At 34.0% G+C, this 23,259-nt stretch overlaps 4 protein-coding genes across 20 annotated transcripts in view; 2 read left to right on the forward strand and 2 right to left on the reverse strand.

Moving 5' to 3' along the window:
* The window catches only part of LOC123676572 (mitogen-activated protein kinase-binding protein 1), a 127,763-nt gene extending 117,031 nt beyond the window's left edge, over nt 1–10,732 (reverse strand). For 11 of the 13 annotated variants that reach the window (XM_045612561.1, XM_045612559.1, XM_045612557.1 and 8 more), the window contains exon 1: nt 10,581–10,732. The gene's annotated coding sequence lies outside the window, so the exon portion shown is untranslated. Of the gene's footprint in view, nt 1–10,151; nt 10,206–10,580 lie in introns of those variants that run through there. The other 2 variants (XM_045612558.1, XM_045612551.1) reach the window with 1 other exon arrangement.
* Nucleotides 10,733–12,380: 1,648 nt separating this feature from the next.
* LOC123676575 (carbohydrate sulfotransferase 11) lies at nt 12,381–15,012 on the forward strand. Of its 4 annotated transcripts, none has more exons than XM_045612565.1 (4): nt 12,381–12,624; nt 13,175–13,400; nt 14,036–14,293; nt 14,463–15,012. In XM_045612565.1, exons 2-4 carry the CDS (start codon nt 13,176–13,178, stop codon nt 14,898–14,900), a joined length of 921 nt encoding a protein of 306 aa, XP_045468521.1. In that variant the 5' UTR covers nt 12,381–12,624; nt 13,175; the 3' UTR covers nt 14,901–15,012. The 4 variants fall into 4 exon arrangements, 3 of the variants coding, with proteins under 3 accessions (XP_045468521.1, XP_045468519.1, XP_045468520.1); XM_045612563.1 differs by lacking the exons at nt 12,381–12,624; nt 13,175–13,400 and adding exons at nt 13,556–13,763; nt 13,819–13,985; XM_045612564.1 differs by lacking the exons at nt 12,381–12,624; nt 13,175–13,400 and adding exons at nt 13,618–13,759; nt 13,819–13,985.
* Nucleotides 15,013–15,621: 609 nt separating this feature from the next.
* Nucleotides 15,622–17,464, reverse strand: LOC123676578 (protein Red). The gene is made up of 2 exons (XM_045612568.1): nt 16,459–17,464; nt 15,622–16,392 (listed from the first exon to the last, which is right to left on the reverse strand). The coding sequence occupies exons 1-2, from the start codon at nt 17,309–17,311 to the stop codon at nt 15,806–15,808; spliced, it is 1,440 nt and encodes a 479-aa protein (XP_045468524.1). The 5' UTR covers nt 17,312–17,464; the 3' UTR covers nt 15,622–15,805.
* Nucleotides 17,465–17,710: 246 nt separating this feature from the next.
* LOC123676581 (eukaryotic translation initiation factor 3 subunit C) lies at nt 17,711–23,204 on the forward strand. Of its 2 annotated transcripts, none has more exons than XM_045612573.1 (10): nt 17,711–17,829; nt 17,986–18,087; nt 18,146–18,278; nt 18,369–18,537; nt 18,597–18,715; nt 18,774–19,123; nt 19,208–19,614; nt 21,600–21,819; nt 21,919–22,228; nt 22,306–23,204. In XM_045612573.1, the coding sequence occupies exons 2-10, from the start codon at nt 17,998–18,000 to the stop codon at nt 23,139–23,141; spliced, it is 2,634 nt and encodes an 877-aa protein (XP_045468529.1). In that variant the 5' UTR covers nt 17,711–17,829; nt 17,986–17,997; the 3' UTR covers nt 23,142–23,204. The 2 variants fall into 2 exon arrangements, with proteins under 2 accessions (XP_045468529.1, XP_045468530.1); XM_045612574.1 differs by having other exon boundaries at nt 17,768–17,829; nt 17,991–18,087.
* Nucleotides 23,205–23,259: the final 55 nt, after the last annotated feature.

Below are 23,259 nucleotides of genomic sequence, written 5' to 3' on the forward strand. Positions count from 1 at the left end.
TGGTAGCGAGCTCAATTCGTTATGATTATCGAAAATGAAATAGAAAATCAAGAGAAAAATATTTAATCTTTATCGTCAATGAAATTGGGATAACTCATTTATTGTATTATAAATACTACTTTGTTCAACAAATGGAATGTTAAAAGTGAGTTTATGATGGTTTTTCCAATCTAGTAGCTTATTTCCAAGGTTCAAATTGTATATCTTATACTTGCGAAAACTTCAGTGTTCCGGTTACCAGGGGTGAATTAGCTCATTATAAAAATTTGAAATGGCTATATCTTTTTAACAGGGCCGAATCGGAAAAAATGGTAAATGAAAAAAGTGCTTCTTTTGACCTCAAGAATCTTCGGTTAAAATATATGTACAAGTCAAAGACTCACCCTGTATAGTCATCTTCTATCGTGGCGTTTGTCATTCAACCCTCGTATACCAGCAACCAATTGGGCACGGCCGCTCTCCTCGATTTTACACTTTATTGAGCGTAAAACAATGCAGCGTCGTCTATTCGCAACCGCGGTTCTCTATTTGTGCTCTAGAAATAACGGAGCAATAAAAAATAATCGCGCCATTCGATCTGACCGGTCGGTACTTCTGCAGTTTTCTTTTTTACGGACGCGCTTTAACGAAGATAATGCCATTAGGATAATGGAACGATCGCGGGTAATTGCCGCTAAGTGAAATTCCACGTTACACGGTTTTTGCCGCCTAAAAATTGTTTCTCTAATCGTTTCATCACTGGAACTCTCGGTTCTATGAACACCGTAATCTGGCGCATCTGCTCGGATGTCTGGAAATACGGGGTGTTCCTGAATTGGGGGTACAAAGCGAAATGAGAGACTCTGTTTACAGATCTTTTTCATAGAGCTTGATATAATATAACTTCGGTCATGCTCCATGAATTTTTGATATTCATCATTTGAGCTGTGAACACATAATTATCTGCAGAAAATGTATCAATTTAGCAACCCAATTATAAAATAATTCTCCCTTCCTAGATTTATATAATCCTCATGAACACCACTGTCAAAACAAAAAATCCAGGTAAAAACCCCATCAATCCAGCATTCAAAATAGTGCTTTCTACTTTTAACCTTGTTTATACTTGAAAAACTTTTTGTTTTCTCTCTAGAGTCCACTGTTGAATGAGACTGCCATTTTCAAATAACCAAGTTACCTCCAGATTAATGAATTTCACAATTTGTTGCAATTATTCTCTGTATTCACCATAAAATCATACTCAACTTATTATATTTTTCTGTTTATCAATAAGAATTTTCTTTTTATTAACTGTTTTGAACCTGTAAGCAATTAATTTTATGTAATGTTGTCTTTGATTCATTAAAATTCAGATGCTTTTTGGTCAAATTTTATCCAGACTGATATATTGCTTTTGGTAAGAATCAAATCATTCAATGGTTCTTTGAAGGTGAAATCGTTTTGCACAGGTTTTCTTCCACTAATAATCCAGGCTGTAATTGCCTTTCTTTTTTCTGACAGTACTGTGAGAAATACTCAAATAAACTAATCAATGTGTGTTTGAAATTGATACAACTTTTTAGTTTCGAAATTTCTTGGATCAAAAGCAATAACACAAACAAACTGAACAATCTTACCTCCTGTCAATGAGTCCCATGAATGATGGTGAATTTAAGGAATAGGAATATATAGTATTTCAAACATTTCCAAGTATGTCTTGACCACTTTCGCAACATGGGGTCGAGCATTGTCATTCTGTAAAATCACTTTATCATGTCTCTCGTTGTATCGAGGCCGTTTATCTTTCAATGTTCAGCTCAAACGCATTAATTAAGTTCGATAACGATCGCCAGTGATTGTTTCAGTCGGTTTTAAAAATTCATAATAGACTGTGCCGAGCTGGTCCAACCAAATGCTGAGCATGACCTTGGAACCGTGAATATTCGGTTTAGCCGTCGACGTGGAAGCATGGTCGGGATATCCCTATGATTTTCTGCGTTTGGGATTATCGTTATGAACCAATTTTTCGTCTCCAGTCACAATGCGATGCAGAAATCTTTTCTGTCTTTGCCTTGCAAGCAGCTGTTCACAAGCAAACAAACGCCGTTCAACATATCTCGGTTTCAACTCGTACGGCACCCAATTTTCTTGTTTCTGAATCTTTCCCATGGCTTTCAGGCGTTTTGAAATGGCTTGTTGCGTCACTCTCAATCATCTCGCCAATTCTTGTTGCGTTTGACACGAATCTTAATCAAGTAATGCCTCCAATTCTGCATGTTCGAAAACCTTCTCTCTTCAACCGCCATGCTGGTGTTCGACGTCGAAGTCGCCGCTGTTGAAACCACTCTCGGCACGTTCTTTCACTAATAGCGGCCTCACCATAGGTATCTGAAGGCATTCGATGAGCCTCAGCCGCAGATTTCTTCATATTAAAGCAATATTGAAACCTCCTCAAATGACGAGAACATGGCGCGTAAGCTGACATGTTTAATCGAGAATAACTTTATGATGCAGACACAAATCGACTAATATTTCGATGGCGTTATTTTTACAAATACCTAAGCTTATTGTATGACATCTACGATTTATTTATTTCGACTAGCACTGACCGCTATAGCCTTCTATTGCAAAACGACGGAAGCAAAGTTGTACACCTAATATATTCTATATATTTTTTTAAATGAACGTTAGAATCCGCTTCTCCAGTGCGAGAACAAACGATAAAAGCAACAAAAGAGCAGCTGCTCAATTGAACCAGAAAATTTTCCGAAATAAACATCTGTGAATAGTAACGAAAGCAAGAATTTATAAAACTGCAACAAGGTCAATTCTGACATATGCGGAGGAAAACATGCCTGATACCTCAAGAACACGGCAAATACTACAAACAACCGAAATGAAAATTGTTCGAAGGATAGCAGGTAAGTCATTGTTGTACAGAGAGAGGAGCGAAGACATAGGACGAACATGCAAAATAGACAACATAAATGAATGGTTTCTTGGAAAGAAAATTGAGTGGAATGAGCATAGAAACAGAATGAAACAAGCCCGAATAGTGAGAATTTCGAGAGATAAATCACCATTGGGAGAAAGAACATCGGAAGACCCAAGAACTGGCAAGTGACAACTTGCCCAGATAGAACATTGAATGAAAGTCACGGGCGTAGCCAGGGGGGGTTTTGGGGGTTCAAACACCCCCCCCCCCCCCCCCGAAATGTTAAAGATGCCAAAGAACTTATTTGTTTTCCAAAATCTCGGAAATATTTTTCAATGGAATTTGTAAAAAGTGAATGAAATTATCACTCTCAGTTCAATTAATTTGTAATGTGAAATTTGAATTAAATTACCTCTACGTAATCCAGTCAACTTGTGCTCACATGTGCCACTCAAAGGAAAGTTATGGGTTAGTTTGATTTTTTCGATCGTATGTAACGGGTTTTTTTTTCGAGGTATATAATTTTAAGTTGGCATTACTGTTCAAGATGGCGACCGATTCAACAGCTGTCAAGTGATTTATTCTCAGTTCGGTTTGGCAATTCATCATGAATAGACTCACGCCTAAACAACGCTTGAAAATTGTGCAATTTCGTTTCGAAAATAATGGTTCTGTGCGGAATACGTATCGCGCACTACGTCCATTAGCGATGAAGCGCACTTCTGGTTCAATGGCTACGTCAACAAACAAAACTGCCGCATTTGGAGTGAAGCTCATCCTCAAGTGTATGTCGAAACACCGTTACATCCAGAAAAACTGACTGTTTGGTGCGCTTTATGGGCTGGTGGAATCATTGGTCCGTACTTCCTCAAAAACGATGATGGCCAGAACATTACAGTCAATGATGATCGGTATAGAGCCATGATTACTAACTTTTTCATTCCTGAATTGAACAACAATGATGTCCAGGAGCTGTGGTTCCAACAAGACGGTGCAACATGTCACACAGCTCGTGCCACAATCGATTTATTGGAAGACACGTTTGGTGACCGCCTAATTTCACGTTTTGGACCTGTGAATTGGCCTCCAAGATCTTGTGATTTAACACCGCTAAACTACTTTCTGTGGGGCTATGTAAAGTCATTGGTCTATGTGGATAAGCCACAAACCCTTGACCATTTGGAAGATAACATTCGCCGTGTTATTGCCGATATACGGCCACAAATGTTGGAAAAGTCATCGAAAATTGGACGTCCAGATTGGACTACATCCGAGCCAGCCTTGTCGGTCATATGCCAGAAATCATATTCAAAATGTAATGCCACAAGATTATCTTGCGGATAAATAAAATTCATATCAATCGAATAATCTATCGTTGTTTTATTGCAATTTAAAGTTCTATAGCTCTAAAAAAAACACCCTTTATTTTTTTGGGTTCTGAATCCGAATCTGAAGTTTAGCACCAAAATTCTGTGACGGAACATTAAAAAAAAAATTTAATCTTCTGACGTGTTCTTCCATAAAGTTTTTTGTCCGAAAAACCTGGCTCAAACGATAGTTCAAAATTGGCGTATTATATATATCTCTGCTAAAACTCAGTTGATGGGGAAGTTTTAATTTCTTCGATTCATTATCTCTGTTTCTGGGGTACAAAATTCGAATCTGAAGTTTGCCACCAAAATTTCATGATAAAACATTGAAAAAAATGCAAAAAAGGTGATAACTATCATTTTTTACCGGTTTTTTGCATATAAACTTTCTACTCATAAATTTGAATTTGAGTACTCTGTTGTATAAATATTACGGCGGTATTTTCTTCCTAAATATATTTATAGGAATCGATGTAAAGAAATAAACTAAATTTCAAAAAGTGATTTTGAAAATGCTTTTTTTCTCAAAACATACTTGAAAAATAAAACTAGTGAAAATAGACTGAATGGGTTGGCTCTTTTAAAGTTGATATATTTAAAAAGAAAAACATAAGATTTTTTTTATAATATGTAAACCCCCCCCCTTCGAAACTGAAACCTGGCTACGCCCGTGATGAAAGTGGTGAATTTTCTATGTAGAATAAGCAAAATGTCTATTTAAAAGTAAAAAGAAGAAGAATACTAGTATTAAATTGTTACCCGTCGTATGGCTAGTTCAACAGGGTTCGTCGCCCCCTCAGAAACCCTAGTAGTTTAAAAAAGATTCGATTTCGTTTTGAAAACCGACCTTGAACTTGAACCCGCCTCTGTTGCGAGTTAATCGTTTCTATTTACGTGGACACGCGAATCGTACGGATCCGCACCGTCAGAAATTAATTTAGATCGGTAGGAGATTAGAGAAGCCACCGAAAAACGGCAATCTCTCCGAAACCATCCGGATAACGCGAAGTTGTTATCGTTTCGCAATATAATCATATGAAAACATAACGTGATAACGTTAACGTCAAATATAACACCTGTTCGTCCCTTGAAAACAGTGCTGTTCGAAAGATGTCATAGAATCTATGACATTTATCGAACAGGACTGTTTTCTAGATATTATCTATGACGTAGATAATTTCTCTTGTACGTCAATCATTGCATTATCCGATTTAGGTTATGTGACATATTTGTGTTTGTTAGTTTTGTGGTGACTGCGTGTATCGGTGTCCCAAATTCGTTTTGATTGTTTAGATATAATAAATGTTACTGTCATGCACAAATCATAGGTTTAATTGACAGTATTTCTGGAAAATTATTGTACTGAATTTGATAAATTAAATTGCTTGTCTAGTGAGGGGATTCCTTCGAGCTAAAAATATAAAAAAGGGCTCGATTTCTGAGAGAATTTTTGGTGAAAAGAGCAACCTCATAAATTCAACTGTATTCAATCTACAAAAGAGAAATGGAAAATGGCGTGAAATGATAAGTTGTCATAACTTCTTTGTTACTGGTGCTCTAAACATGAAACAAAAACATTCTAAAGGCACTTTTTTCGGTAGAATCCATTGATGTAATCATTCGTTGTTTAACTGCCATTAGTTTTGAAGTTCTAATACAAATTTGTGTTTTTTCTTAAATGTAAGCCATAAAAATTTCTATAACAAATAAAATCGCTTTTTTTTCTCTTTTTCAAAAATATATAACATGATATATAAATTTCTTATCAAACTATAAAAATCATCAAGTTTCAGTTTCTCAAGGCTAACCATCCAAATGTCTATCTTTGATAATCTGTGAACTTCAGATAATTGAAATATTCGGAGCTACCAAGGTCTCTGGATTTAATATCATTCGATTTTTTCAACATTTTCAAATTGATAGGTGTTGTTCTTCAAGTGTGACCAAAGGAAAAAATCTAACGGTGTTAGAATATTTTAATTATCAGAAGTTCACAGATTGTTATAAATGGCACTTGATTGATTTGCCATATGAAACTGAAACTTTTGATGATTTTTATAGTTTGATAAGAAATTTATATGTCATGTTATATATTTTTGAAAAAGAGAAAAAAAGCGATTTTATTTGTTATAGAAATCTTTATAGTTTACATTAAAAAAACTCAAGATCATATTATAATTTCAAAACTAATTGCAATAAAAAATAAATGATTACATCAATGGATTCTTCTGAAAAAAGTTCCTGTAGAATGTTTTTGATTCATGTTTATAGCATCAGTAATAAAGAAGTTATGAGAACTTTTCATTTCACGCCATTTTCCAATTTTCTCTTATAGCTTGAAAACAGTTGAATTTATGAGGTTGCGGTTTTCATCAGGTTAATTGTCTCAAAAATCGAGCTCGAAAATGTGCCATTTATTCCTTTTCTAGCTCAAAGGGATTTGGAGAACCTCTATCCCGTCATAAGACAACGAATTTGGGACACCCGATATAGAACGTTCCAAATTCGATGCTCACTGAAAGCATTTCGAGATTTGGGGGAAATCTTCAAGGATCCCCGATCTCTTTTATCGGAATAATAAGATATCAGAAAGTAGATAATAGATATATTGCTTTGTTCTCGAGTTACAGGGCGTTTCTGAAAAATGGCTGTTTAAAATATTTCGTTATAACTTGGTTTCTGTTCGAGATATTCGAAAAATTAATAAACGTTTTTCTTTGTAATTTTTATGGTTATAATACACATAACATTTAAGAGATATAAAGGATAGTTGGTGTCTTTCAAATAGGACACACTATATTTTTCAACGTCTTCAAAGTTTTTAACCGCAGATTTGTCGAAAAGCATCCCATTACCGGTTTTTGAAAAAATGTCAACCATTTTAAAAATATTGAGATATTTGACTTCATTCTTGAAATGGGACACCTTATACAGGATGATTCACCGCCTATTAGACGTTTATGGAAAAGTATTTAAAATTTTGTGCTGAAAATTTGCATATTGGGGTTTGATCTTCCTCCCTAAAATATTTTCAAATCTTTACAGCTTTACATAAAGACTAGATACTATACTTCCTCATCTCAAATTCCATACACACACAGAGGTAACTATTGAGATAAATTACAAATATGAAGATTTATGTAAGTTTCATCTGTAGAGATTATTTTTGGAATATGTTTCGATGGAAAACTTCCATTTACATATTTCGATGTTGCGAAGGGATTGCTTTTGGTGCTCCAAAATAAAATTATCACAATATGGAAGTGTGCTGCTCAAAGTGAATGTACAAGAGTATCTGGAAATTTCGAACAGATGCCGTGTCTTAAACGAAAGTTTCGATATATGTTTATCTACGGACGCCACTGGTGAAATGGATGTTATTGCCCATTTTCACGCTTCAAGAGCTCCAAGATCCTTTACCACAACTTTAGACACAAATTGAGCAGGATATTCTCAATAACATGGTTGAAAGCATCCAGAGAAGATGACAAGCTGTTATTGATACAATATTGAATTTATGAAATTTTCAGATTTTTCCTGAAATTTTATACACACTCTTTCAAATAGGTACATATTGTATTTGCGCGAATGACATTCTGTTGTTAGCTGCTGTGTCATTTTTCGGAATCTCTGGGACAATGATGCTGACAATGGCAGTGAGAGGATTTACCAAATGAGTCATTCTTTGTCTGAAGATTCACCTGCCAATTTTGACTGGGCTTGTTGCTTTGTCATTTCTTCACCGGTCGAGCGTTGACACCGCATAATGACCGTATTCAAAACGAAAATAAACCGCTAAATGTTACAGTTCGCAGACAGACTTAGAACTGTACAGAGTGGGCCAAATTGGACACTTTTGAATGGGAAGTCCTAGTTCTATACTAGATAGACGAAAACTGATGTCGGAATCTGCAGGCCAATTTTCATGAGAAAATCATTAGCGACAACCGCAACTCTGTAGCTATCACCGTAACACAGTTACAGGGTGTTTTTCGATAATGAACATTTTCGAAATATTGCTGTAACTTTTTTTCTGTTGAAAATTTTCCATTTCTGTAAAAATATTTGAAATCAGAATATGTATTCCGAAAACGGTACATTGTATCGAGTTTTACCAAGATTACAGTTTTGGTGAAAAATTGAATGAAGTTCACTTGGAATTTTCATTAATTGACAATACTTTTTGGCATGAACCATGTATCTAACGCCTTCTATAAGAGTCAGATATAAAAACAAATTTATAGGATGTATCAGCTTCCAAAACATATTCGATTCAAACTTCATTACAATGTTGCCAGCACGATTCTGCAAAATCGTAAATAATGTGTTTTTTTTAAATGCCCTTTATCTTGGATACGAATTACGTTAAGTACATTTTTTATTGATCAACTCCAATTATTTTTCAGTTGAATCCCAGAGACGGGGTTATCATTTTTTGAAACACCCTGTATATAACATCGGAAAAAAAATCCTCTTGTCCATTTTCATCGGTCGTCTCGAATGGAATTCGCTTTCAAAAGTGGTTTGTTGAAATTATAGGCAAGAATTATGAATATTTTCCATTCATAAAAAAACAAATTTAAACCAGTGGATTTCACCATACGGTATCCTCAACAAAATTTGTAGATCCTTTGTTTGTACATCTAATGAATATATTATAACATACAAGGGGATTCATTTGAAATAAGAAATTTCCATTTACAAAATTTGACCAGCTGTTTGTTTTTCATATCCTGTGTATCACTGGTTCATTTCAGGTATACTGTTCGAGAGCGTAACTCATTTACAATATTTGACCATGAATAAATTCCAATACGATTCGCCATAACTGTGTAATATAAAATAAAAAATAAAAAATTCCGAGTACATAATATTGAAAAACAATAACCAGTCATGCTTAAAATCTCGAAAATCATCAATATTTTCCAAGCGAGAGTTGGTCATGAAGTATCTTTTATTTTTCATATAGAAAAAGAAAAAAAAATACGTTTTCCATTGAAAAAACAAAATCGGGGCCCTTCCTAGATAAACTGTATGACCGAAAATATTTTTTAAGTACCTAGTGCTTAAGCAATAATAAAAGATCTAAATTTTGTTTACATTCGAGAATTCTAGGATCATTGTGGGGTATAAAGTTTTTCGATCGTTACTATTTTCTTTGAAAAATTTTCATTAAGAATGATCAGAGTTTAGATAGTAGAACAATTCCAAGCTTGATGCAAAATACCATGTTGGTTGGACCACCAGAACCCAAGAAAATTCAATCAGAATTTGGAAAAAAAACAAATCGATACTAAGTTTGTATATCCAAAATAATCACTCAAATTTTCAGAAGGATCAGATCTCCTTATACAATGGCCAACAATGAGAATAATGAGATCATTTTTTTCTTCATAGTCAGAAAATGTCATCATCAATGAAAATATGAAAGTTTGATAAATACGGAAGAGGAAAATCTGAGTTGAAAATAATGAAATTGATAATTATCAATACGATATAATTAGGTTCTCAGTTCTCACAATAACATACAAACTGTAAGTCTCAGTTCAAAGACCCACAAGTGGTAAGATTAATGAAGTGAAAAAGTTATTCCTGAAGATAATTTTTAATATGAATTCTCTAAAGAAACTAATGTAGTCTCATGAAACTGAAAATCACACAAAAACAGTAACTCATAAGTATCAAATATTCCATTTTTGATAGATGAAGGAAAGTATTCAAATAAAACCCCATTAAATTCAGTTCGATGCAAAAAATAATTAAATATCAATAAATAGAGAAATTTTTCTCACAGGATCAAGTCCATAGAACTCAATATACTTCTACCTTTCCCAGAAAAAACCCTCAGACATAAACAATCTACTCACGCGAGTTATAGGTAGGTCTTTACAGAAGTACTATTGATTTATTTCCAAAACATTAGCTCCTGAAAAAAACTGTCTTCTAGAGTTACAGAGTAACGTTCAAGTTCATCATGTGCACTTTCAATAAAAATTTATTCGAATGAATAAGGAACCTGCTAATGAACTGGAAAAACCAAGGTAGAATAGATATTGTATATCTATCATTTCAGAATAGTTGTTTGTCTCGAACTTCAGATAAGGGTAAGAATCGTGACAATACCTAATTAAAAACAATACTATCCCATTCGCAGATGAAAAATCTATCGCGAACTTGCTATTTATCAGTAAAAAAATATATGAAAACAAGTAATATTTGGAAAAATGAATTATTTCATTAGACAGTTACAAACTGAATTGCCTCTATCATTAGTTAGTAATACAGATGAAACTTACAAGCTTTAAAACGAAAAATCTCTCATAAAACACTATTCACAACAAAAACAAACTGATCGAATTTTGTTATTGACGTTAGAGTTGTTGAAATACCAACGGAGATCTGGCCATTTTTGGTTTGCATTGTCTCATAGAACTACGTAAACGTCAGATGTGGCTCAATGATCCTATTGGGAGTTTTGATCTACACTTGGACAAATGATCTACTTCACATATGTTGATGATTCACGTCTATGTTCAAGTCATGAAAATAAATATCCGAAGATGTTTAACTTGAGCTTGAGATCGTTCTGTAATTTATATATTCATGTATCTACGCAATCTTCTCAAGAATTCGATATAATTATTAGTATAAGATCAGTAACTTATACATATTGTATAATATTCGCGTTTTTGAGGTATGTGACGCCATCTGTTGACTTCATTGTTTGCAATTTCACTTAGTAGGTAATGTCTCCCGATTTTTTTGAAAATACAAAGATGTGAATTTAATATTGCCATTCAGTTCTAGAAAAACTAAAGAGTGCTGAGTGTGTAATCAAACCCGCGTACTCTTTCCTCTGTGTGAGTGGGGCCACTGCGGCCCTTATGAATTCAATAAAATGATAGAGCGCTTTTTACTAGTTATAGTTATGCGTTACTATTTTGTCGAAGTGGCGTAGTGACCGCTAGGGAACGATTGGGGCAATCGCTCCAGGGTGAAACGCTCAGGTGCGTGCCCAGTAAAAAGTTCAATAATATAGGAGAAGCAAAAATTTATTTTTCACAAAAATCAACGTTAAATATTTCACGTCGGTCGCTTTGAACTACGAATATAGCATTTACTGTCTATTAGGATATTTTTCGATGTCTGTATTTCGCGAATTTTGAGCCGGTATTCAAACTATAAGATTTTATTCACTAATGATGAGTCCGTCCTGAAATTCAATTCTATTCGCCCGTGAACACGATAACTCCCAACAAAAAACCATACTATAAACTTGAAATTTTCATAATTAGATTTAGATCTCGAATGCAAAGTTTGAGTTCGTTGATGAGCAGTATCTGGCTAGGGGATCCGTAAATATAGCTCTCTCAAAACAGTCAAAACTGGTTACGTACCTATTCTATTGAGATGAAATTTAGCACTCAGATATGTAAAATCATAATTTCAAGCTTCATGCAAAATTTCATTGATCGCGTCATCCAGTAGGTACCATCAGAAAACGAAAATACAAATCTCAAACTCACCGTGTATAGGTACTTATAGGCAGTTCTGAGGTCTCCAAGGGCGCAATGGTCGCTTGAGTGATGAGAGCTCAAAACATCTACAATGAGAAAGAATAGCCATTCTCAAAAAAAAGAAAATGTGACGTTGCCACGTCTATCAAAAATTTTGACAAATCAGGAATTTTAATAATTTCTTGAAATTTACGTAAAAGTACCTGAATTCCTGAATGTTACTTCACCTGTTACCTTATCGATGGATATGTTATGTAACATATTGTAATTTTCAGTAGGTACATTGGTGTTTCAATGAATAAGAATTCAATTTCATATAGGTATTCCCTCAATAAAAATAAACGGAGAATCCATATTCCGATTAATATGATGTGACGTAAGATGTTTTATCAATATGAAGTGTTTTAAAATTGATGATGCAATTTAATATACTCAATCAACTCAGTATTCTCCAATGTGCCTCTTATAACAAATATCATCTTTACTGAACAGGAATACTAGATGGTAGCGTTTCCACTATTTCGTACGTCAGGTAGGTACGTTGAAGTAATTCCAGGTGGGGAAATCCAACTGCCCATGGTCAATAATCACCAGTTTCCGTTAATAATTAGTACCAGTATTTCAATGGGCTATTGTCTAATTTGTCTTTAATTTCCCAAAGGCATCTTCGTTGTTTTTCAATGATGCCGCAATAATTTTGGTGCCAGTTGGAATTAGCGAGGACGTCCAGTTTTCATTTCATATTAAGCGAATATACCTACTTAATTCGTTATAAACTTTCGTTTCGAAGCTTCAATAAAAAAGTATCAACGTTCGGAGAATGGTGAGATATTTCAATTTTTAATTTTTGTATTTTCGGTTTTAAATGATTTGATTCATATGATTTCTTCGAGTTTTGAAATTTAATGAAAATTGTTACCTATATTGTAGTAGCAGTTAATTATATGAAAGAATCAATTCAAATTTAGGTTTCTGTGCAAATTCTTTTTGAAGTTCCTGTTTCTTTTTTTTATTCCATTCCAATAGACGCAGAAAAAAAATTGTACCTATCTTTCAAAATCAAAAAATTACATTTTTCTATGCATGAATGAATTTTATGTTAGAAAACATCTAAAACTTCCATCCTCTTCCAAATCTTCTAACGAAATCAAATTGGAGTATTTAAATAGATCAAAGTCATGTTTTCATAATTGGAATCGCGATCTTATTTATTAGCAAACTGTTAGGAAGCCTTGAATACGACGTTATCTATAATTCTGTGATTGATCATAACCTCAATTGATTTGATGGTTTTATGAATGTTTTCTAAATTTTCTTATCTAATTTGATTTTTATTTAAATTAATTAAAATAAAATTATCCAACCTTGTTCAGCATGGATAACTTAGATTTAGACAAGGAAATAGAAAATTTGAGCCACGAAGATCTACTTGAAATTACTCAAAGTATCCTTAAAAGATTGATAGCAGCCGATTCCCTTCTGAAAGATTTACCATTAGATGTTACAACCGAAGAAGTATTATCACAAATTGCTGTAGAACAAGGACAATCAATTACGGTTACAGTATTGAGAGGATCAGATTCTCCAGTTGATGTTGTTGTAAGCAAATAGTACCTTGACATTCATTGCTTTTTTGGCTGATGATAGACTTTTACAGATTGCCCAACAAGGAGCTACTGTTAAAGACCTAAAGTTGGCGTTTCAGCGAGCATTCGCCCTGAAACAACAAAGATCAAGAAATAAAACCAAAATTTCGTGGAAGTACATTTGGAAAACATACAACTTTCAGTACGAAGGAATGCAATTAAAGAAGAACAGCGATCCAGTATCAAATTATGGTATAACTAATAGGTCTCAGGTTAGATTTGTTAAGCGATTAAATGACAAAGGAAGAAGATAATTAGATGGTGATGACTGGGGTTTCTACTATTTTGGTGGGAATTTTGTATATAATTTTTGTAGGTAAGAAGTATTCATGAAACAATTCTAGATGATAATTGATAAATATTAATTTTAGCTCTTATTAATGGTCATCCATGGTTGGAACAAATATCTAGACAAGAAACCTTAATGAATGGTTGTGCAATAATTAATCCTTCTTCAAGTCAAGATTTGAAACTTTCATCCTTGGATCATATTTTAGTTGATCACAAACATAAATTTTTGTATTGTTACGTACCAAAAGTGAGTTAATAAACAATTATTTTTAAATATGTTGAATAATGTTACTTCAGGTTGCCTGTACTAATTGGAAAAGAGTAATGATGGTTCTTACTGGCACCTCAAATGTGACAAATCTCTTAGAAATCCCATCTCACCAAGCCCACTCTGAAAATTCTACTGTACGTTTATCCCAATATCCTTACAAAGATGCAATGAAGTACCTGAAGACTTATACTACTTTTATGATAGTGAGACATCCAATGGAGAGACTTTTGTCTGCTTTTAGAAATAAATTTGAGGGAAATTTGACAAGTTCCAAATATTTTCAGGTCAGTACAAATAATTTAGAATGATTATTATAACATAAGTCAAAACCTTTGCATTGACGAAAAATTCAGTAATTTTTGTCTTGTGTGCCTTAGTTTGGTAATCCAAGATATAGTCATCATTTATTTCAATTTTGATCTTTCCAATAGTAAACCATAATAACTATTCTAGAGAAGGTATGGAAGACGGATCATTAAGAAGTACCGTTCATTGAGCAGTAAGAAAATGAGGAACTCTGGGAAGCCAAAAAAACCACTTGGTTCCGATGTTACCCTTAATGAATTTGTGCAGTACCTGATTAATGAGGGTTTGCAGTCAAACGAACACTGGACATCTGTTTATAATCTTTGTCATCCCTGCAAAATAAACTATAATTTTATAGGAAAATATGAACACCTCACTGAAGACACAGAGTCGATATTAAATTTTATAGATGCTCCTCCTGTAAAATTTCCAATGACCAATTCGGCACATACTAGGTCGAAGGTCAGGGAATATTTTCAGACACTACCTTTAAGATATATGGAGTCCCTCTACAATTTGTACAAGAATGATTTTTTATTGTTTGATTATAATCTCGAGTCTGTACTAGGATTTGATTTTGGCTAATCTGTGAAATGTTTTTGAATTGTTATTTTGATTTATTTATCTGGATTTACCAACTGTGATGACTAGTTTTAATGTAGTTATTTATAATAAATGTTTGCATATAGGTTTTTAACCACCTGATTCTTATTTATAGATCAATATCCAAAAATATATTGAACTCGCAGGTTGAGTATCAACTACTTGTAGCAATAAAATACATTATAGTAGATCCAAAGTCACTTGAACCACTCCATCAAAACGCTTGGCCAGATGCCCCTTTGAAGTAGATACCGCGATCCACTAAATACTGGGGGTTTATTGAAAGTATTGTTAGACAATAAATTCATTTGCTCCAAAGGAATTTCTGGAAACTTGAACAACCCTTGCATAATCAAAATATTCTGGCTTCCTCCAAGTGACTTTGGATATACCATACCATGTGTTGTTCTTTTTATATTACAATATATTGAGTACAGTGCCGACGCTAGGAGGGGGGGCAGGGCCCCCCTAAAATTTGACATACTTAGGCTAATTGATCAGCAGAATTATAATTTCGCTTTACTTTGCCCCCCTCCCAAAAAAAATCCAACCGCTTCTTGGCCAACCCTGTTTTTGAAAGCTGGCGTCGTCACTGATTGAGTAGCCAAATTTTATCTTCATTTTAATCTGATAGTGAAGGGATATGAAGAGGACTCTCCTAAACCTCAATGAAACCTCTCTAAAGCTGACAGCTTGTATGAGATATGAGATAGTTGTATTCTATGTAGTCTTTATTAATATGTCCTAATGCTACTTTAGGCATAATTAAATTTTTTGCCCCAGTTTCTAAGAAATTTTTTGGATTGGGTATGGACGGATTTTTTTTTTTAAATTTCACACACTAACTAACATATAATATAAATACAACTAGAATTTTTAAAAAATAATTATTTTCTCTTCTGAATCATATTTTGTATTTTCTGCCATTCTCTATCCAAATGCGCCTTTTCGTTCTTATCTTTATGCTTTCTGCTTCTTCTTCCATCAGCCATTTTAAGACCATACTGGAAAGCAGCTTTTGGTAGGGCCTCCTTTTGGTTCATATAATCTGAATATTCCTCTGCAGTGTCAAAGTCCCAACGTCCAATAGGTCCTTTTTTATTGCCAAGATCCATTTTGGAATAGTCAACCTCATCATCTGAATCATCAATGGCATCATTCATTTCCTCAAGACCAGGATAGCATTCAGCATAACCCTCTGGCTCTTGCGTTAACTTGTTTAAGATTTGTGCAGACTTGTTGACTTTAAGGGATGGAGCATTATTATCCATCTGTTCTTCGCTCTTGTCGAAATAAGGCTGACGTTTGCTCTTATCTTTTTCTTTTCCTGATTTTGTTGGAATGTAGTCTCCAATATCGCCATATATAGAATCATCAAATTCTGGCCTTTTTTGTCTCTTTGTTTCAGGTTCTACATCAATGTCTTTATTGTTCTCAAGGATATGGCGCTTGCCTTTTTTATTTTTACGATTGCCTGCAATTCAAATAAATTATACATTAATATCCATTCAAGTTACAAAAATCATCAATCTCGACTTACCTTGGCGCAAATAACTCAAAATTTGTGTCAACTTATTGATAACAATATCATTGGTGGTTAATGTGGTTGTTAATTCAAAAGATGGGACATCTGCAACTGATCTAATAACAGTAGTTGGTATATCTGATTCTGCATCATCCTCCAAGTCTATTACATAGGCCATTCTGCCAGGAATGAAGAGCTCTGATTTTTCTATATGCCTTGACTTCAATGCATGTACTGTGTGATAGATAGCTCGTCCAATTTTCGTCTTGAATTTCAACTCTTCTTCCTCTTTTTTTTGCATCTCTTTTTTCTCTTTCTCCTCTATGGTTTTTGTAGCTAACTTTTCCAGCTCAACTTCCTGTTCCAACTCTTTATGCTGTATCTCACTGCGTACCTTTTGAAGCAGTGCATAATCTAAGCCTTTTACCAAGTGAGTGTGTTCCATGTCACCTCCCAAAAACTTGGATTCTTGAATCATTCGTTTTCTTCGTTCTGCTGCATCGAAACATGATTTCAAGTCTGGAGCTACAGCTCTGTAAGCTTGAGCAGTTTGAGCAGGATCATCTGCTTGGTAATCGGGATTCACGCCTTGTCGCCTTTCGCTAGCCCTGTCTCTATATTTTTCGGCAAGTTCAGCCATTTTGTTGTCTTCTTGCTTTTTTAATTTAGCATAGTAACTTTTCTTTTTTCGTCTGAGTTCATTTTTGTCCTCTTTGGGAGGTGGCATAGTGGTGGAATTAGAAATGACTTCTCTAATTGAGGGAGGAGCAGGAGTTCCCGCAGGTGTAGACCTTGGGGTCTGTAATAATTTACGGAAGTCATCATTTGTTAGGCGTTGAGAACCTGGAGTGTCGGGTGGTTGTGGCATTTTTAGGCAATTGAATAACTCAAGCTCAGAAGCTCTTCACTTATCTTAGAAAAAGAAAGACACCCTATTTATCTTTTATCCAACAAAATCTAGAGCAATACAATAGCTCATCAGTCTCCTTACAGACGTAAACAAGACATATGGAGAGCTTTTGACGGAAATGACAAAAGGAATTTGGATATAGAATAGAATATACTTCTTCTTCATCTTTTATTTTCGTGACATTTCTTGAATACAATGAATTCATCTAATTTAGATGAATTCATTGTATTCAAGAAATGACACGAAAATTACAGAGAATAATGATATATTTGTAATGACATGTGACTATGTGAGAGGTACATAGACCTAATATCAATATATTGATATTAGGTCTATGGAGAGGTAGAATTTTTCTTCTATGTTTCAGCAGTGCTGTTCTTGTCAGTTGTCACTCGTTGGCTACATAAACCATATTGTAAATTTTGCCGAATTTCCAGTATTAAATTGTGTTTACATTAATTTTTAATCTTGAATAGGTAATAAAATATGCATGCTCATAATATCTATTATCTATATGATACTTTGCTTCATATAACGATTGAAACTTTGATATAGATATAAATTGAATTATAACCTCTACTTTATGCATGCACTCCGTTGTTTCTTAATTAATATTATTCTCTTTATTTCAGTACAGTCTTAAAATGAGTCGATTTTTCGCTGGTTCAGATTCGGATTCTGATAGTTCATCTGAGGAGGAACAGATTCAAAGAGCACCAGCTCAAGTCTTCACTGTAAGAAATTTGAATTTCATTTTTGTTTTCATGTTGATATTCCGTTTTTCGTTTTTAGTTCAGTGATGAAGAGGAGGATGTTAAGCGAGTTGTACGCTCAGCCAAAGAAAAACGATATGAAGAACTCACAAATATCATTAAGCAAATTAGGAATTTCAAGAAAATTAAGGATATGAGCAGTATGCTCAATAGTAAGTTCGCAGTTTTCTTAGAGGATATAAATATAAAACTATAAATAAACAATTTTGTTATAAGTACAACTTCATTCTTATTTTCTATAGGTTTTGAAGATCTACAGAAAGCGTATACTAAAGCATTGCAAGTAATCCTGAAAGAGGAGAATGGTCAAACGCCTAGATTTTTCGTAAGATGTCTAGTAGAAATGGAAGATTTCATTAATGAAATGTGGGAAGATAGAGAAGGTAGAAAAAATATGAATAAGAATAACAGGTTTGTTGATTACTCATTGTTTATAAAATAAAATTACATCAATTCTTTTTCAATTTCAGTAAATCTCTTACTTCAATGAGACAAAAGTTAAGGAAATATATCAAAGATTTTGAAACAGATATAAGCAAGTTCAGGGAAAATCCTGATCAACCAGATGATGAAGAGGAGGAAGATAAAGGTGAGCTGGATATTTGTATCGATTGAAATCATATATTACAATAATTATAATTTTGCAGTTGTTGAAGAAGTTGATTCTGATAGTGATGTTCCTATTAAATCTGCTGCTAAAGCATCATCAAAACCTCCAGTTGCCAAAGATGAGTTTTCAGATGATGAGGATTGGCCTTCTGACTCTGAATCTAGTACTGACTCATCAGATGATGATGAAGGCAAATTCACTAATTACCGTGATAGGTTCTTGAAGAAAACAGGACCTGCTGCTGAGGAAGATGAGGAGAAAGAAAGAGAAAGGGAAAAGAGAAGAAAGGAACGAAAAGAAAAAGAAAGAAGGAAGTTAAAGAAAGAGGAGGAAGAAGATGATGAAGGTGAATGGGAAACTGTTAAGGGCGGAATTGCAATGCCAAGTGTAAGTTCACCAAAAATCCTTGAATCAATTATGTGTAGACTTTCAGCAATTTTAAGTTTAGCTCATTGATATCCTTCTGTGTAGGAAAAACCTAAGATGTTTGCAAAGGATGCTGAGATTGATCTCAATCTAGTTATCAAAAAGCTGACTGAGATTATGGCAGCCAGAGGAAAAAAACGTACAGATCGTAAGGAACAGATTGAGTTGTTGCATGAGCTTCAAAATGTGGCTGAACAACATAACTTTGGTCCTGGAATAGTAGTCAAGATCAAGTTGGCCATCATTTCGGCATTTTTTGATTATAATCCTAAGGTCTCAGATGCCATGAAACCAGAGTACTGGACCAAGCTGCTGGACAGGGTAAGTGAGACCCTAGATGTGCTATTGGCTAATACCAACTTAACAGTCTCAGAATCTGTAACAGAGGAAACTGAGACTCTGGATGAGGCTCCATACAAGATTCAGGGGTGTGTCCTAACTTTGGTTGAGCGGTAAGTGATTTTTAATTCTTTCATTTCTTGAGTCTGCCATCAATTATGAAAAAAAAAATGAAGCTGATAATGATATAACAAATTTTTCAATATAACGGGTGATGAATATAATTTTTCAGTACCCATTCTTCTGGTTTTATAATGGATCTATTCAAGCAGGCAATCTAGACTAATTCGTAATTGAACAGTGCAGTTTAGTTTTGGCTTTGACAATTAATATTCAGCTGACTATAACCTACACTGCATTAACCATTCTAGCTCCAGAAAAAAAAATAAAACTACAAAAATTAGGAAATCTTGACTAAAGTTGATAAAATCATGAAATAGAGAACATGTGTAGCTACTTTGAATTGTATTGACCTGATGGAAATCCATTGTTAACCAATTGATTAACATACATACTGGGAGATTTTTTCAAGTGAACAAATCAAAAATCTTGAAAAAGAAAACATGTTATGGAAAAATGTTTGCAATAAATGGTCAATGGTTTTGAGGGGGAAGTCCACTTATGCCAGACTTACTCCCCCTTGTGGAGGGTAAGGTAACTTGTGAATTTCAAATAGAAATCTCTTTTTTTTTATTGAAAATCCACATTCTATGGCAAAAAATACAAAAGTTTTGAACAAACAATTTTTCATGGATCTTTACAGATGGCTCTGTATTTGAAGTAGAATTTTCCAGCTGGACGACCTTATCATACCCGTTCCATTAATCATTCACATGAAATTCAGATGTTTTCTGCTGAGCTGTTTGTTTTTAATGCTTGTATTTTCATTGATCCTTTGAATGGTGAAATAGTTTTGGTTGGAAGTATTTCCCATTAATTAATAAGGTAAAGTATCAAATGAAAGAAGATTATTTGGAATCCAGTGGAAATCTTTGTCAAGCCATCTATCTTTATATGCTTAACATTTTCCGTTGTTTAAACGAATAGTTTGAGTATCTACGACTAAAATTTCATGTGAAAGATTAATGGAACGGATACATTAAGATCGTTTAGACTTTAGACAGAAAGTTAAATTAAATTACAGAGCCATTTGTGACGATTTGTGAAAAATTGTTTCGTACAAAACTTTTGTATTTTTAACGTAGAATAAAAAATTGGTTGCCATTTGATATTCCAAAGTTAATCCCAAACTACCTACAAAGGGGAATTAAATGGAAGAGATTCCAATTATGCCAATATCTGGACTTCCTCTCAAAATCATAAACTTTTTATTTGAAACATTTTTCCAGATGTTTCTTTTTCGAGATTTTTTACTGATTCAATTCGAAAAAATCACCTGGTATATCAAAAAAAATTAGGTGTATTTATAAATGAAATTATACTGAGTATTTTATCAACTTTAGTTATTATGGTGAGGAGTAGGGAGAGGCACTAATTATAAACTTTTCAATCGATAATAAATTAGTAGGATCCCACCACTGAAATGCTAATTGAAACTCTGCGTCAGTTGATACTGTTTCTTATAATTAAAATCCAATTAACTTTCTGATAAGTAGTTCAAACTTTACCTAGGACATTTATTGCCACGACAATACTGAAATTTTTTTTTCAGTACAAAAACTTGACATTTACAGATTAGAGTTTTTGAATTATTATTCATATTTTGAATGAAATTATTATTATAAATTATTCATAAAATTTAAAATTTTTTTCATTACGTGTTTAGATATGTACTTTGCTTGAAAGAAGAGAAAATAATTAACCAGTGTAAAATTATAATTTTTTTTTACATTGTGATTTTTCTTCATACATGGAGATATTATTTACTAAAGGAGGCAATAATAAACTTCTGTGGGTATTGCAAAGTTCTTGAATTTTAATTTTTTCCATTTTCAACATAAAATACATTCATGGATTCAATGGCTATGACATGATTCTTATAGGTGGATTAAGTGTTTGTTCTGGACCAAGTTGACCTTTAAGTACATGAAATTAATGTTTCTATTTCATATACAATTATTTTTATTTTCAATTTAAGGCTAGATGATGAATTTGTGAAACTGTTGAAAGAGTGTGATCCACACAGCAATGAATACGTGGATAGGCTCAAGGATGAAGTGAAAGTTTCATGCATTATTGATAAAACAATGCAGTACTTGGAAAGGTTCAAGGTATCCACAGAAATATGCAGGATTTATTTGAGAAAAATTGAACATCTTTATTATAAATTTGATCCTAACAACTTGAAACAGAAAGAGGTGAGTTTCATAAGTAGTACAGAATCTTTGTTTGTTACATTTGTGATGTTATATTGCAGAGTACATTTCATTTATTGTTAATTAACTTTTTTCTTATAGAATAACGAAGGCAAAGGTTCATCAGTTGAAGAAATGGACAAGCTGTGCAAGTACATCTACTCTCATGATTCTACTGATCGCTTGCGTACTCGTGCTATCTTGTCTCACATTTACCATCACGCTCTCCATGACAATTGGTTCCAAGCCAGAGATTTGGTTCTCATGTCCCATCTACAGGAAACAATCCAACATTCTGATCCTAGCACCCAAATCTTATATAATAGAACTATCGCTCATTTAGGACTCTGTGCTTTTCGACATGCTAATATAAAGGATTCACATAGTTGCCTAGTGGATCTTATGATGACTGGTAAGTTTCTAACAGTTTTTTGAATGTCCATATTTTTGTCCATACTTTCAGGAAATAACATAATGTTTTGTTTCAAGGTAAACCGAAAGAGCTCCTGGCGCAAGGTCTCCTCCCACAAAGACAACATGAGCGCAGTAAGGAACAGGAAAAGATTGAGAAACAACGCCAGATACCATTTCACATGCACATTAACCTTGAACTGTTGGAATGTGTATATTTGGTATCTGCCATGTTGATCGAAATACCATACATGGCAGCTCATGAGTTTGATGCTAGACGTAGGATGATCTCCAAGACCTTCTATCAGCAATTAAGAAGCTCAGAACGTCAAAATCTGGTGGGACCACCAGAAAGCATGAGGGAACATGTGGTTGCTGCTGCCAAGGCTATGAGAAAGGGTAATTGGAAGGCATGCAATGACTTCATAATAAACGAGAAGATGAATGCTAAAGTTTGGGACCTGTTTTACCAAGCTGAAACTGTTAGAGCCATGTTGACCAAGCTCATCAAGGAAGAAGCATTGAGGACCTACCTCTTCACCTACTCCAATGTCTACGATTCTATCTCGATGTCCACTTTGGCTCAGATGTTTGAACTGGAAAGAAGCGTGGTACATTCAATCATATCTAAGATGATTATCAATGAGGAGTTGATGGCATCTTTGGATGATCCCACCCAAACCGTAGTCATGCATAGGAGCGAACCTTCAAGGCTGCAATCCCTTGCCTTGCAATTGGCTGATAAGATTAACAATTTCGTGGATTCTAACGAGCGCATATTGGAAACCAAGCAAGGCAACTTTTTCTTGAGGGGTGTGAACCAAGGCAATTTCAGAGGAGACAGACAGAATTATCGGAGGGAAGGTAATCAAGAATGGAATAAACAAAGAAGAGATCACAGGAAGGAATATTAGGGATAATTGAAGTACTTGCTGTTTCTGATTTTTAAACTTATTGATTAAAACTTCCTTTGTAAATTTTTAAATTTTATTTATCTTGCCTCCACTTGTAATTTTTGTTTGTTTCTGAGGG

This window comes from Harmonia axyridis, chromosome 3 (genome assembly GCF_914767665.1).
Source record: "Harmonia axyridis chromosome 3, icHarAxyr1.1, whole genome shotgun sequence".
Classification (NCBI taxonomy): Eukaryota; Metazoa; Arthropoda; class Insecta; order Coleoptera; family Coccinellidae; genus Harmonia; species Harmonia axyridis.